Here is a 15498-nt window from a genome sequence, read left to right as displayed (position 1 = left end):
ACAGCCGGTGCAGAGGGTGTGGGTGGTCCAGGAGCCATGTTGACAGCCGGTGCAGAGGGTGTGGGTTGTCCAGTAGCCACGTTGACAGCCGGTGCAAAGCCAAAGCTAGGTGCTGGTGGCCCCACCCGGACCCGCCGCCCAGGAAATGGTGACCCTCCCATGCCGCTCCGCGCCTGGCCCTTTAATGTCCTCAGAACCTTTTTCACCTCACGGTCCAAGTCCTCAAGGGTTTCCCGCATCTCAGCACCATTCATTTTAGGAACAGAGTAGGCCCACCTATCTACCACCCCACCAAGATCAGTGAGATCAGCACTCAGGACATCTTGCATCATGTCATAATGTGCCTGAGTTGCATCCTGTTCCTGGGTCTTGGCGCTAGCCAGGTCAGTTTCTAGTCTATCTTTGACCTTGGCGTACCTGGCTGCCACTGTGGAAATCCATAACGTGTCCCTGAGCTTCTGCATTATGCTATCATACTTCTGCTTGCTGCTGTCAGCCTTCTGTGTCACACCATCCACCACCTTATCATGGTCAGCGTCCCTGGTGTCAAGTGGAATATCGTCTAGTATGGCTAAATAATCCTCTGTGACAGCCCAGAGTGCCTCATGTAATGATGCAAGCTTCAACTGTTCATTTGCCATTGCATCCTCTGTGAGCTCATCAAAACCCCTCTCAATTTTGTTCAAACACTTGGTTAATTCCCTCTGAACAGCAGAGCGTTGGGTCTTTACATCATCTAAGGACGCCATGACGACGGTTATAGTGTGTATTTAGTTCAATGTCTTAATGTGCCTGCAATTGCCACGGCAAAATGTCACTACTCCTCAGTGGCACAAGAGTGACACCCTGTGGTCGTGTCGGCGCACCACACGCAGCAACGTTCCTTACGTGCGTCTGCTACTTGCAACCACAAAATGGCGGCGATGACGTCACTCAAAACTGACCTTAGTGGGCGTCTTCTCTGTGGTGTCAAGATGGCAGCTAGCAACAATGTTTTTAGCATTAGCAAGTGAGCTTAGCAACAAGGTTAGCTTGATTGGAATGTCTAGCAGTTTCAAGCAATGTTTTTAGCATTAGCAAGTGAGCTTAGCTTGATTGGAATGTCTAGTTTCAAGCACTTCAGCAACAATGCTAGCTTGGTTGGACTTGCAATGTCTATGGTTTAAGCACTTTCAGCAACAATGTTAGCTTGAATGGACTTAGCAGTGCCTATTGTAAACACCCTTCATCACAGTTTAGGCATCGATTCTTTGCATCGTTTGCTCATCACATTTGTGGTGGTAAAAAGACACGGTCGTTGGATGGTTGACGGCGTTTTTTACAGCCGCAACCACCAGGCACAACTCCTAATGCAGTCCTCTCGTGCGTCCTCTACGTTGCTCCTCCTCGTCTTTGTTGAGTAGGCCCTGCTTCACCCGGTCGTCCGTCCCGATCTCCTCCTTCCAGCGAGGTTAGCATCGGCTCCCGACGGACCCAATGACGGTTTCAAGGCACCCTTTTCCCTAACAAAGAACGGAGCTAGTCCACCGTCCCCTCGGCGCACAGACTGGCTTCTATCACCGTACTTTTACCTTACTGTGTCACGCTCCCTCGAGACACAGATGCAAATAACAGCTGGTTATACAAGATTACCGTATACCAGATTGTTAAATTACTGTACGGAATTTTACCAAAACAGGCCTATAAAACAGTTCCTATCTTGGGAGTGTGATCCCTCCGTAAGGAGTCCGATGGTCAGACACATGTATATGAAAATCACTCGGCTGTTATTTTTCCACTGTGCTATTAAACAAACAAAGAGATGACGTGTCTTTTACTTTTTATGCCTTTCACGCACTCACTCATACACAAAATACACATACAGATAAACCCTGAGAATAAACTGGAGAAAGAAAATATACAATGCCAGTCTGTGTAATATAAGCGCCTTGCTTTGGCCTAGTAATCACAATAGTCTATATTTATTTGTCTTTGTTGAGCATCGGTAGTTGCAGCAGGTAGGTAATTTAACTGTAGGATTAAGAACAGATTGATCATGAGTACAGCATGCTATCGATAGTATGATTATTTAGATGGGATATTTGGAACAACGTTATATATATATACATTTACTGTACGTACCAATTCCAGGTCTGATCTCCATCGGAAACTTTTCCACACTGACGAAAACAAGTTTGGCGCATGCGCATAAACCTTTACAGTGCACTTCCCAGACAGCCGTTAGATGGCAGTAACACTCCATGTATGATTTATATATATATGTTTGTATAATTATATGATGATATAACTCCACACACAATAATACTAAATTAAGCCCAAAAAGAAAACAATCGATACACAATGAGCTATATAAACATTGATGACTGATATTATTAGACATTGTGAGCTTGTAGATCAGCTATTTGAACTCTTTTAAAAGGTTTTATAAAATAGTAAAAAAAAATGTTTAGGGATAAGGGTTAAGGGGTGGCGCAAGATATAGCCCATAGTGTCTATTGTACATGATGATAAGGGCGCCCTCACTTCACACAGGTGTGATTATTCTGTACTATTCTGTTCCATTGTATGGAACTGTTGGCCTATAGTCATGGCTGCCATATCTGAGTCCCGACTGCTCCAGAGTCCAGACAATACTGAATGACCGCTTGCTTACATTGTACTCATTGAGAGATCTAAAGGTCAGTGTGTGTGTACATGTATGCGTGTGTGCGGCAATTTAACAAAGGTGCAGACGATCAGAAATCCGCAGAGAGTGAGCGCTATACTGTATGCCGAAATTGAAGTGGACTCGGCCCCAGGCTTTTTTTTCCTCCCTGGAAATAAAAACGTCTGGGTTAATAGTAATAATAATACTACAACAGTGTGTCTGATGCATCTCAAGTGGTTGTGTAAGTTTGCATAGTAAGTCGACGAAGTAAAAATATGGAAAGTCAGTGTTTATCCCACTTTCCCCGCATGGTGTGTGCACTGACAGTATTGCAGCATAGTATAGGGACTCTTATCTGAGCTGAGAACTTCTGTGAGAAGAGAGAGAGAGAGCAGGAGCCCACACAACATGTCTGGTGATTTCCAGCGTTTCACCCTCATGTCATCATCCCACATAACCCTTCACCACCAGCAGGTATAGTACAGTATACCTACAGTACGCTAATACTGTCTACACAACCACCATTGTGTTTTTTATTATGGGAGTCAGCATGCCGGGAGGCTTGTCGTCTTTTGACAATCAGCCTGCTCAACTGCTTTAGAGTGTGTGTGTGTGTGTGTGTGTGTGTGTGTGTGTGTGTGTGTGTGTGTGTGTGTGTGTGTGTGTGTGTGTGTGTGTGTGTGTGTGTGTGTGTGACACACCGGTGCGGTCAGGGTCTCGTAGACATACGGTACGTGATCAGCCTCGACAAGCCCAGTACGGTATCTTATGATAGCCAGCTGCACAATGGTGAAGCGGAGGTGCAGTTTGTGATAACCAGGGAAGCATGCTTTTTGTTAACATTTGAAAGTAGTGGTTTGGAGGAGAGACGGTTATATTAAAAAAAATAACGCATTTTGGGCGGGAACCCCTTTTGGTGTTTCAAGCATTATGTTATACTTTAGCTATTGGAAAATAGCAGATCTATAAAGTTCATGAGCTTGTAGATGAGCTATTTTTTTAATCGTGAAAATGCCTCAAATCATTTAATATATATATTATTACAGAGTGAACATTTTAACTCAAATCTTTGCTTCTGGGGATGACCCTCGAACAACATATTTTCAGATGGGGGCGGAGGCCAATTACAGTTTTTGGGAACCACTGATAGAGAAACTTTTTAAAATTTCGACGTAAGGCCTAAATGGGTTATCATCCGGAGGTAAAACCAGCATTTACTGGCAAGAAAAATGACGTGACCCGAGGGCATTTTCTGTAATTTGCACGAGTGGAAGTATGTCTCCTGCTCTTCCTGTCCGCTTAATTGGATCAACGGTGCATCCCTGATGGGTCATTATTGCGTTGCCGACATGGAGAAAACCGCTTTTTAAGTATGAGCTCTATCTTGGTCTCTATCTAGTCTTGTGAGAAGCCATGTGGCTCATGCCATAATCTCTGACTGTAGCAGGGGGTGTCAGGAGCAGTGTTAGTTTTGACAACAGTCTTGGTCTTTTGAAACACAATACTGTTACGTCATAATGTCATGTTAGTCACCTGATATCTTTTAGTTTTAGTCGACTAAATATATAGTTGATTTAGTCGACTGAACTAGTTTTTGGTGGGTCGTCATTCCATCGAAATGGCATATTTTCATTTGGGTGCGTGGCAAAAATAGCCGATGTACGAGCGCTTAATGTGTCGCGCTGCGAAAGAGAACCTCCCCTCTGTGCCTCCTATTTGCTTGTCAGGTGTGTGATTGAGAATACATATTGCAGGTGATTTAATTAAGCTAAAATTGCTTGTACTGTAGGTTATATATAGCTATTTCTGATAATGTTAAAAAAAAAAACGTTGGATTTTTTTTGCCTGTAATAACGAGCTGTGTCAGACACGTATCGCGATGCCAGAACATTCACAAAGCTTTCCCTGCATTTCACAAAACATTCATCTCCTCTCCGTGTCTCTTGTTCGCTTGTCAGTTGTCTGCGTGATTGACAGCGTGTCTGTTCAGCATTTGACAAAGTGGTGCAAATATAAGCAGGTGACACGACTGGCCTGATCCCAACCCCAACTCTACTCTATATCCCGTCCTCAGCTAAACCGTGGTTAGCACCAAGGCTTAACCCATCTCGTAACCTGTGTCCGTATCGCACCCTGACATTCACCATTATAACGTCCTGATTGTGTATTTCACGGAGAGATTTCCTGTTGCCTGTTGGAGGATCTTTCCTTTGTGATACTGCAGGTGCGTCGGCACAGGATTTGTAGATGGCTATCTAGATTCTTTCGCCATCGCCTTGATCTCTTTTTACTGGGATCTTTCTATAGTCACAGTTAATCGTTAATTCGTTATTTCCCTGCTTGAGATTAAAAGGGGGAAGTTGAAATCGCAATAACGTTTCCACACAAAGCCGTGGTTATTACCTCTGGCCAGTCTAGATAAATAAATAAGATACATCAGCCATTATCATTCTGACAGTGTTACTGAATGCGTCTACCATTATCTTTGTTTGTGTGGTGTGCGTTTGAACGTTGTGGTTGCGTGTGTGTGTGTGTGTGTGTGTGTGTGTGTGTGAATCAAATTGTTCTGCGTGGAAGACACACACTCAAATTCTCAGTGTGCGTTTAACTAGGAAGAGTTGTACCATTGCAAGCAGGCACACCGCGTGTGCAGACACAGCACTGCATGGGGGTATTCTTAGCCTCTGTGTTGTCGCTGCTCTATTCTGCTCATGCTCGCCTCATTACAGCCTGGGCTATTTTTAGGACCGCTGTGATTGAAACAGAGTCCCTGCGAGAGAGAGAGAGAGAGAGAGAAGGACTGAGGAGCGACTGACTCTCATGGGGTCAGGTTTAGCTTCCGTCTGGAGGGGAGCTGCCTGCCTGCCGGGGGGAGAAAGGAGCCGGTTGTTGCGGCTGCTGTGTCCTAGACAAGCTCCTTGCCTCAGGAGGACACACTGTTGTGGCCATTACTACAACAACAGTTAAGCCCCCCAAGCCCCACAGCTGAATTTAATTTAAAGATTCGAAGTAAAGCAAGGATTGTGTGTGTGTGTACGCGGGCATGCGTGAGTGTGTGTGTGTCTGTGAGGATGGGAATAATAGACACACACACATGCAGTGTGGAGAGATGGACCTTTTTGATCCAGAGGGAAAGCCAGTTGCCATAGTAGCGCTGCAGGAAAAAACAATTATATATATATATATATATATATATATATATACACATATAGACCTTGCTAAGAGGTAACCAACTCAGCCCAGTCGGACCAATCAGCAGCAGCTACGGGCGGGATCTTGGCAAGACCGGGTGTGAGGCCATGTATTGCCTGTATTGTATTTCCACAACCATCACAAGCAATAACATCAGTTATTTCTCAACTGGACGCACGTATGCACGTGACATCATCATCATACCTAGACGCCTATTACTGAGTGGCAAAAAACCTACTTTCTGGCCTTGACAGCCCATACATCCAAACAGAAAAGTCCTATCTGATTGCAATGTTAACACAATCAGCGCCCCCCCCCCCCCTTCCGAGGAGAAAACCGGGAGAACAGGGAGAAATAATCTTGCTTGCTTACCTCGCTATGGTTACGATAAAGTCGCTCGACAATTTTAAACGAGAGGCATGTTGGAAGTCAGAAATGAAGACCTTAGTATATCCATCTGGTCAAAACCACGGAGAGCTCCCTAGATTAGGAGATACCTTTCTTTCTGAGCGGTAAACAGGGAAGTGAACGGCAGCGCGCATGCGCCAACAGCAAGGAGTATGGTGCAGAAGGAGAGGCCAACCCTCCTCAGAATATTTTTCTCTTGTTTGATATCAATGAAAATGCGCTAGGACATGTGTGTACACTTCCTCGCAAATCCATCGGTTTGATTAGCTATGACGTTTCCACACGTCCTACGGTATAAATGGGTTGAACAACCTTAAACTCACTTTGCCACTCGATTTGCCACTCCATGCATATATGCTCTATATATTTATTTATTGAAAAAACAGCAAAGAATGGCGCTGAATGACTGTGTGGAAAAGACATTTTCGTTCCCCTCTGTTAGTTTAGTGTTTACGTGCCTGCTGGCGCAGCTACTACATCATGTAGACGCGTCAATATGATTGGTTTGAGTTTGCACTGCCAGACGGTGATAGACAGACGGTCCCATCCAATCACCTGCCAAGTAGCTTGATAAAGCTAACTTGGGCTAACGAGATCCCAGATGGAGGTTGTGGAACACAGTGTGCAGCAAGCTTCTTCCATCATGGTGGAATCCTGTTAGGAGCGATAAAACACACAGGTAAAACCCCTAGGGCTAACGCAGCAAATGACCAAGCAACATACATATACATATCTTCCCTAAGGGGGGGGGGGGGGGGGGGGGGTTATATGGTGGCTGACCAATCAAATGTTGCAAAAGTAACGAGGCAGGCTCAACTGGCTCCTGTCGCCTCTCTGTGTAACTCTCCTGAGGCTTACAGCTCAACAAAAACCCCTTGAAGACCCTAACAGGAGCCCTCGTACGTACAAGGTTTCTTCGACTATGCATGCACCTCTTGGTACAGTACCACAGCACCTCAAAGGCCTTTAAAGCAAGGCTCCAGACTTCCCAAAACAAACTGGTCTGGCTACTAATTGGCCTCACTCCCCGAACCCACCTCACCCCTGCCCACTTTGACAGGCTGGAATGGCTTAGGGTTGACGACAGAGTACTGCATCTTGCAATGGGTCTGGTCCACAAGATTCGATACACCACCAAGATACCCATATGTACCTGTCTAAATGCTTCCTTAATGTCAACACCCACAACACCAGAGGGAGTTCAACAAACCATGTGCAACCCAGATTCTGCACAAACAAGGGACTAAATTAAATTTGCTCCTATGCCACCAAAATGTGGAACGCCCTACCAACAGTCATTAAACACTTTGACTTCTATTCACGAGTTGCTCAAGTTAATTAATTATAGAACACTTTCCCTGCAATTTGCGAGTTATGTTTTCATTGTTTAATCCACCTTCTAATCAATTTTAAGTCATACAGACTATCCACCGGACAGAATGGGATATGAGACGCACTTTGATGACGTCATTGCAAAAAGATCGCTCCGGTGTGCAAAGGGTTATGGGAAATTGAGTCCCCATTGTTTACAATGCGAAAGCTGCCTGGCAGCTGCCCCGTCCGGTCTGTTGTTGTGGTCGGCACTTTGGAATATTTTTGAGTGGTGCAACCACTCCAAGGAACAGCTATGTCCTAACCTATGTGACTATGGCCCCTTTTCCACTAGCAAGGTGGAACCAGAACTTTCCAGAACCTGAACCTATTTTTTTAGTTCTGGGTTTGTTTCCACAGCGCACAGCGCGGTACGGCACTGTTTCAGACCAGGTTCTCAGAACCTTTTTTCGGCCCTGCTTTTGAGGTAGTACTAACACTGAGTTCTGGGAACCTATGGGCGGGGCCAGCAGCGCTGCTGCTCTCGATTGGTCGAGCTGAGGTGACAGCACTCTGAGCACTGAGGAGACCGGAGCGAGGAGAAGCGCACACAACACAACAACGCACATTTTAAACTCCTAAGTGCGACACAGCGACAGCGGACACACAGAAAAATAACCTGGAAAAGCACACAGAAACACTATGGCCACGAGAGAGGGAGAGACAGAGCTTGTGTGTGCGTGCGTGCGTGAGGGAGAGAGAGAGCCATAAAGCTGTCGCGACGAGTTGTTTGCTTGCAGTTGTTGTTCTACACTACAGCTAACAGCTAGGCTAACTGCAGATAGGGGTGTGTGTGCGTGCGTGTGCTCGCGCGCCATATGATCTATTCGAAATTGCCAGAACAGACTTTTCTTTCTTTTTCAGGGCAAGGCATTAGAGCCGATTCATACTCCTATTTTACCGCTGTTTCGGCGCTGTAGTGCCGAATGATTTCAGCTCGTCAGAAAATTTCAGTAGCACCGAAGAGCCGACTTTAGGACGGTACCCGCCCCCCCGAACCTCAAATTACGTCAAATTGTAGGCTCTACAGAGCCGAACCGACTTTTATTCAGCTCTAAAATAGGAGTATGAATCGGCCCTTAGGCATATCATTACTAGAAATGTGCTGTACACAATACTACACATTGGAATAATTAAATTCAACTAGCACAACGGTTAAATAATTTGTATTTGCACATTTCTTGATATTGACATTACAACTGGACTGGATGTTATGGCACAATTTGCTCAATCTGCTCAAGAGGCACTATAATTGCAACCCACACAATGTTAAATGCTATATTCAAAAGGTGGGTTATCATTTATCATCATATGAGCTATAGCCTATATGAGATATATTTTTCTCTTGCAGTTTAACCCATTCTGACCGGGCACCCATTTTGGTGTCAGCATCATGTTATGCTTTAGCTATTGAAAAATAGCAGATCTACAAGCTCATATCGCGCCACCGAGTGTCGCGATACGAGCTTGTAGGTCTGCTATTTTTGAAAAATCGAAGAGCGACTGACATTTCTAGAATCTGATCTCAGGTCAGAATGGGTTCATCAGACCAGTGTGTGTCCAGTGGAAACCTCGTATGAATCTGATCTCAGGTCAGAATGGGTTAAGCAAAATATTGTAGACAGGTAAAGGTTGGAGAACAACTGGTCTAATGCATATATATCCTGCATATATCAGTTCACACGGGTGTGATTTTTCAACACAACAAGCGATTACACCGTTTTAAAGGTAACTTTAAACATAGGCAGTCTAGCCTGAAAGACGGACGTAAATTGTCGGTATTCAACCTGTTGAAGACATGCAAATCCCTTGACTCCTTCAAAACCGCTCTCAAAGGGTACCTACTGACGGAATTAACCATGTTCAAATGGACCAAACTCGGCTGCCAAACAGCGTTCCAGCGGCTCATGCTGTCGGTGACTTGTGCTGCCGCATATTTCCTCAGGAAAGACAATGCAATACTGTACTTACCACTAGTCATTCTGCCAAGACATTGGTTCTTAAGCTGCTTAGATTCAACTCTGTACGAATGGAACCGGACGGTTCCAGTCGGTTTAAATCCGTGCACTCTCAAAGTTAGACCTGTAAGAGTCCATTTGGAACCCCCCTCAAGGCCTGGTGTCTGAGAACCACTGTTCTAAGACATACAGGGCTCCATTAAGCAGTTCAAATAATATTACTAATCATATTACAGTTTTATGAGCTGGGGGCATGTGGTATGTCATATTGCAATTTTGGGCATGTTAAGAAGCGCTTTCGACACCCCGTGGATTGCGCAAAACGGCCTTGAATTAGTCATGGGTGTGTTTAAGGAGTGTTTGAGACGTACCCAATCAACATGTCCGTACTATTCTCTTTACCAGTCAGCTGATGTCACATACGGAATGCGCACTTTGGGGATCGTGGAATTACATTTCTTCAGGCTGGCACCATAGAAGACATGACATGACTTTGTCACATTTGGGTTAATTATTCCTATTGCACTGCATGCTGTCACCTTTATGCCTCAAAATAATTTGTTTCTATTGAAAAACACCAGTAAAATAATGTTTATTATATTTTATTTCATTCAAGTCATGATGAAGGAATGAGTTGAATGCTGCTGCTTAATGCTGTGCCTGTGGCCCCGATGGTATATGGTTTTCGCTCTTAGCATTTTATTGAAGAAGACTTGAATCGGGTGTGATACAGCATATGAAAGCAAACTTCTCACGGATTATGGAGATGTTTTTATTTATTTTTAAGGTTGAGAAATGAAAGAATTATGGCCGTTTCTAATCTCAACATTTTACAAAAGAAATATGCAAAAAGAGGCTGTTGCCATGTCTCATAGAAACAAGTAAATAGGTCTATAAAAATAAGCGCATATAATATGGATCTGTAACCTATTTTAAATGAAGTGCCATGTTTTTCTAGATAGTGAGTCTGTCATATCCAGATTAATTTTAATGACACCACATTAAAATAAAAAAACATATTTTGATTGTCCACAAATAAAGTTCTTCCTTCTTTTTAAATATGTTCTTGCACATTGTTATAAATATAATGATCATTATATATATCCCCCTGCAGTCAGAGTTCATAGTTTTAATGAATGAATGTGATGCATTGTGAGCTGGTATAGATCTGCTATTTTCAAAAGTAATCTTGGAATTTCTTTATTTAATGTTTGGATTAGCCGTCCTTAGTTGGGCAAATGCATTCATCTGGGGATCCTTGACATAGGAATGTGCTGTGTGAGGATCACTGGTTTAAACAACATTAGGAGAAAAGCCCAAATAACCACTTTAGAAACAAGAAAAGCAACCACAACTAGTAGGCTACAACTACCAATATTTACAAGCAACTTTACAGAAAAAGAAGCCGCTTATAATAAACAGACATGGCAACACTCCAGCAGCCTCCCAGAGCCGCTCAAGTGTAAAATCAAACAGTGCTTTTTGCGTTTATGAGGTGGTCAGACCCACGTATAATCGTTATGCGCTGAGTGTTTTTAGGTCAAGGGGCTTAATAGCAAATTGTGCAAAGCATATGGACACTCCCACAATGCTAAAATATTCAGGAACGACGTATGCCATATGTGTGTGCGTTCAACACGGGCCGATATGCCTTTCATATTACGATTGTGCGCAGAGCGAGGGCAATTTATGTATTACCCCATTGTAAAACGGATCTTCAAAATGGCACCCTAAATGTCCACCATAATGAATCAAAGAAAAGAAACTCAAAGTCATGGAAATAATTGCATCTGTGGCGCGGAGGATTTATAATACTGCAACGTTAACGAGAATAGTAGCCTGCAGAGAAAACAAGAAGAGGCCTGCTTAAGATTGCCTAAGTGCTTAGGGTCTCGGCCGGAGAATGAGAGCTGTTAAGTCAGAGTCGATTCAGATCAGATTTCTCCAGCCAACATGGAGTAGCTTTTGTGTCGTAGTCGGCACAAAATGTGTTATTTTGTGGCTACTTCTCTCCCCTTCAATTGTAAAAGCTGAATGACTCAACTACTGCACTTCCAGAGTAGTAGCGGGATGAATGAGAAACCGTGAATTGAAATGGAAAATCGAGAGAGAGAGGGAAATATATATATATATATATATATATATCAGAAATCATATCATTTTCCTTTAACCCTCCCTTTTCCCCAGCGTGCATTATAAACTAAAAGGCTAACTATCGTTGAGTCATTCTGGGCTTGAGAGAATGTGATGGCAGTGGAACATTACAGCTGGTATAGGGCAGCTAGGGGTACTTGCAGCTCCGTGGGGGAATGTTTAGACTCATTACGAGACTGCAACGGGTCAATGCGTTGATGTGTGTTATTAAAATGTGTGCTTGACAGAAATCATTATGTACAGCTCTCCTCATCCTCCGTCATGTACATTGTACAGTGCTGTATCGATGTCTTATGCTATGTGTATATACTGTACTGTATGTAGATATAGTATTGTTATTTGTATGGTTCTCTTTGACGTGCTTATTTTAATGTAAGATTACACACATACACACGCACACGCACACACACACACACACACACACACACACACACACACACTGTACTCCCCCCCCCCCCCTTCTGAAAAACAACAAAAACACATTTCGGTCATGCGACAATACAGTTGACTCTCCTCTCCTCCGGTGCTTTTAAAGGTTGTAACAGAAATAAAATAAATAAAAGGTGTCCCTGCAGAAAGCCTATAGGAAGTGCCTCCGTCAGCAACAATCCTAACCTCCGGGGGTGATGATGGACGCTGTGCTGCGGCATCTCAGACCTCATCCCTTGGCCCTGTTTTAGCCTATCGCCTGAGTCAGCTGAATACCCTCGCTTCGCCTTAAACTGTCACTTTTCATTTCCCTTCACTATCCGTCGCCCACTTGAACTCCCCCCCCACACACACACACACACACGCGCACGCACGCATGCACGCACAAACGCACGCGCACGCACGCAGACATCCCTTTCACCCAGCCACTCAGGCTCTAAATGGTGCATCCACCTGTAGTGATGATGTCACTCCCCGGGCTGATCTCAAATGTAAAATGGGTGGCCAACCAAGAAAGATCTGTCAAAGCCTCTGGAGACAGTATAGCCAATAACATTGCAGGGGGGAAAAAATAATTTTTTACTTTAAGTCAGCTTGTGTGGTCTGTGGTATAGCTGACCTTACTTCAGTCATGTGAGTGTTAACCACCAACAAAAACTAGCTGTTTTTGCAGGGAAAATAATCTAATATAAAAACAAAACAATTAAAGGTTTCATGGCATTAATCTTCCTCACCCCCTCCCCACCCACTCAGATGGTCTTGCCATTTTCATTCAACACGCCACAATAGCCATGGCCGCGTTGCTCATTCTTTTACCATAATGGCTTTTGATGCATTGATCTTTTTTTCCCCTTTTTTACTTTGCTGATGGGCAGCGGTGTACTGTCCGCACGATTGTGTCCACTACACGGGAAGACTCCGCCTCCAAGCGTCACCTCTGACCCCAATCACACACGCTCGCTCTTCCATGCACGGAGTGCTTTCAGACGCTGGTGGTGGAGGGCGTATAGCGTTTCATTTCGTTGAAGGTTTTTTTTTCATATAATTTGTGGAGCAAATGTCATGGCGTTAATACTTTGATGTAGGTGGGCGAACGGTTCGTACGTACACACACATGCATTTAGGATCATACAGACGCCATCACATTAGCGACCGTCATTACACACGTCATTGTCTATTTACACCTTGTCAGAATAATATCATGTATAAACATAGACTATGTATTTCCTTTAATGGCCTTATTTTTAGATCTCATGTCTGGCTATTGTCTGTTTTCTACAAAGTCATTAAAACTGAGCTTACCTGAACAATTCAAGTCAGTATTGAGTGTGCCGTTAAGTAGTGGGTGTTTTTAATCTAACCCTCTGGTGGACTATTTTTGGCTTGACTCGTTCAAATCAATCTGAGCTATAAATATGAATTCTGATGCAACTAAAAACCTTGCCAGGGAATAACCGCACACAGACAGTATCTCAAGAAAAGTTAGTCAAACAAATGTGACCAGATTTGACTTTCCAGCCTTTCACCAGAGGAGAAAAACTTGATGAGCAGAACTCAAAACAACTTGTTCATGCTACTAACACTGCCTGTATACTGTTTATGTCTGACCGTTATACAAGTCACTGTACTGTACTGAGAGAGGATGAGCAAGCTAAATGTATCTGTACATTTGTATTGTCTATTGTGTAACTGCACTATGTTTGTATGTAATGTTTTGCCAAGGGGCTATCCTCTCCTCTCAATAACATTCTGCCCCCCCCCCCCCTCTCTCTCTCTCTCTGTCCTTGTCCCCTTTGGTGTTGCTCAGACTCTGGAGGCGGTGCTGAACTTCAAGTATTCGGGCGGAGCCGGCAGAGTGGAGGGCTACTACAGGGACCTGTCTCTGGGCGTGCACGTGGACGTGGAGCCCTCAGTGTTCTTCACCAGGGTCAGCACCCTCCCGGCCACCAGGTACTATAGCATAATATAAACCCTGCGCAGAGGCGAGGGAGAGAGGGAATATATATATACGACTCCATTTGCCACCCAGTTAAAGTGTAATGAGCATGTCAAAGCACGGACACGTTCTCTTGTGTTTGGAGCAGACTTTCTTTTGCTAAAGGCGTCCCTTGTTAAAAGTATTTCCTGATGGTCAGGAGCTGAATAACATTGTCTAGCGGCAGGCGGCCCACTCCCTCATTAGGGGCCCTGGAAACCGTCTTTTCTGTGACTCCACTGTTGCCAGAATGGGCCAGGCCATAGCAGAACAACGTCGGGTTGGCTTGCAGATATGTTCTTTTCGCGAGTGATACCAGGGTATGAATAGAATTAATTCTCCACTATACGACTTTTTTTTGTAGTGAATAAAGTGTGGTTCCCAAACTTTTTAGCTCGAGACCCAAAAGAGATATTTGATGTCTCCTCGGGACCCAAAGCGGTGACAAATGCAGATCAACACAACGTGTGAGCTGACCCTGCCAAGAGCCCGGGCAGAGGACTTTTGTGGCGGTTCTGGACAACCGTGGGTCTGACTGACTCGACACAAGGCACTGCCCTTATATCATGATGTCAGAAGTGATGTCAGCGGTATCCCCTTTTATACCCATATATGGAGTTCTTTGTCAGGCATGCCCAAATATGGAGTCTATGCAGTTGTCAGAATGATGTCAGAAGTCGGTGGGACGAACCCGTATTTATGCATGCCCAAATATGGAGTCTGTCGCGGGCAGAGACCTTGTGATGTCAGCTATGGCCCAGGCAGAGGCCTTTTGTGGCAGTTCTGGACAATCGTGGGTGCGACCGACTCGACACCGGGCACTGCACTCCCTGTGCGGGTGTGCAACGCGTGTGTCGAATTTGAAGTAGGTGGGGCGAACGGTTCTCGAGTTACGTGGATTATAGCCTCGGAAACCCAGACGTTTTTAGTTCCAGGGAAAAAAAAAAGTCTGGGTCCGAGTCCACTTCAATTTGGCATAGAGTAGCGCAAACGTCGATCACTCTCTGCTGATTTCTGATCGTCTGCACCTTTGTTAAATTGACGCACACACGCACACCCGTACACACACACACTCCTCTCTCTCTCTCTCTGTCGCTCTAATTAATTAGTCTCATGTCCAGCAGCAGCGCACAGTTTCTCCCAGCGGATCCTGCCGGGAGCTGCCTATGCCATAGAAAGCATAGGTGAGTTCCAGGCTACGTGGATTACAGACGTAAAGGCGTACGTACACACATGCATTTAGGATCATACAGACGTCATCACATTAGCGACCGTCATTACGCACGTCATTGTCTAATGACACCTTGTCAGAATATTATCATATATAAACATAGACTATGTATTTCCTTTAATGGCCTTATTTT

The 15498-nt window shown here is 44.4% G+C and overlaps 1 protein-coding gene across 1 annotated transcript in view; it reads left to right on the top strand.

Annotated features, from left to right (window-relative positions):
• Positions 1–15498, top strand: part of trappc9 (trafficking protein particle complex subunit 9) — a 350071-nt gene that overhangs the window by 154653 nt on the left and 179920 nt on the right. The window contains exon 19 of the mRNA XM_083770949.1: positions 13967–14109. Coding sequence (XP_083627075.1) covers positions 13967–14109 — 143 coding nt within the window. The remainder of the gene's footprint in view (positions 1–13966; positions 14110–15498) is intronic.

This window comes from Protomyctophum parallelum (assembly GCF_964188405.1).
Source record: "Protomyctophum parallelum genome assembly, chromosome: 1".
Taxonomy (NCBI): Eukaryota; Metazoa; Chordata; class Actinopteri; order Myctophiformes; family Myctophidae; genus Protomyctophum; species Protomyctophum parallelum.
This window is presented reverse-complemented; position numbering and strand designations above follow the sequence as displayed.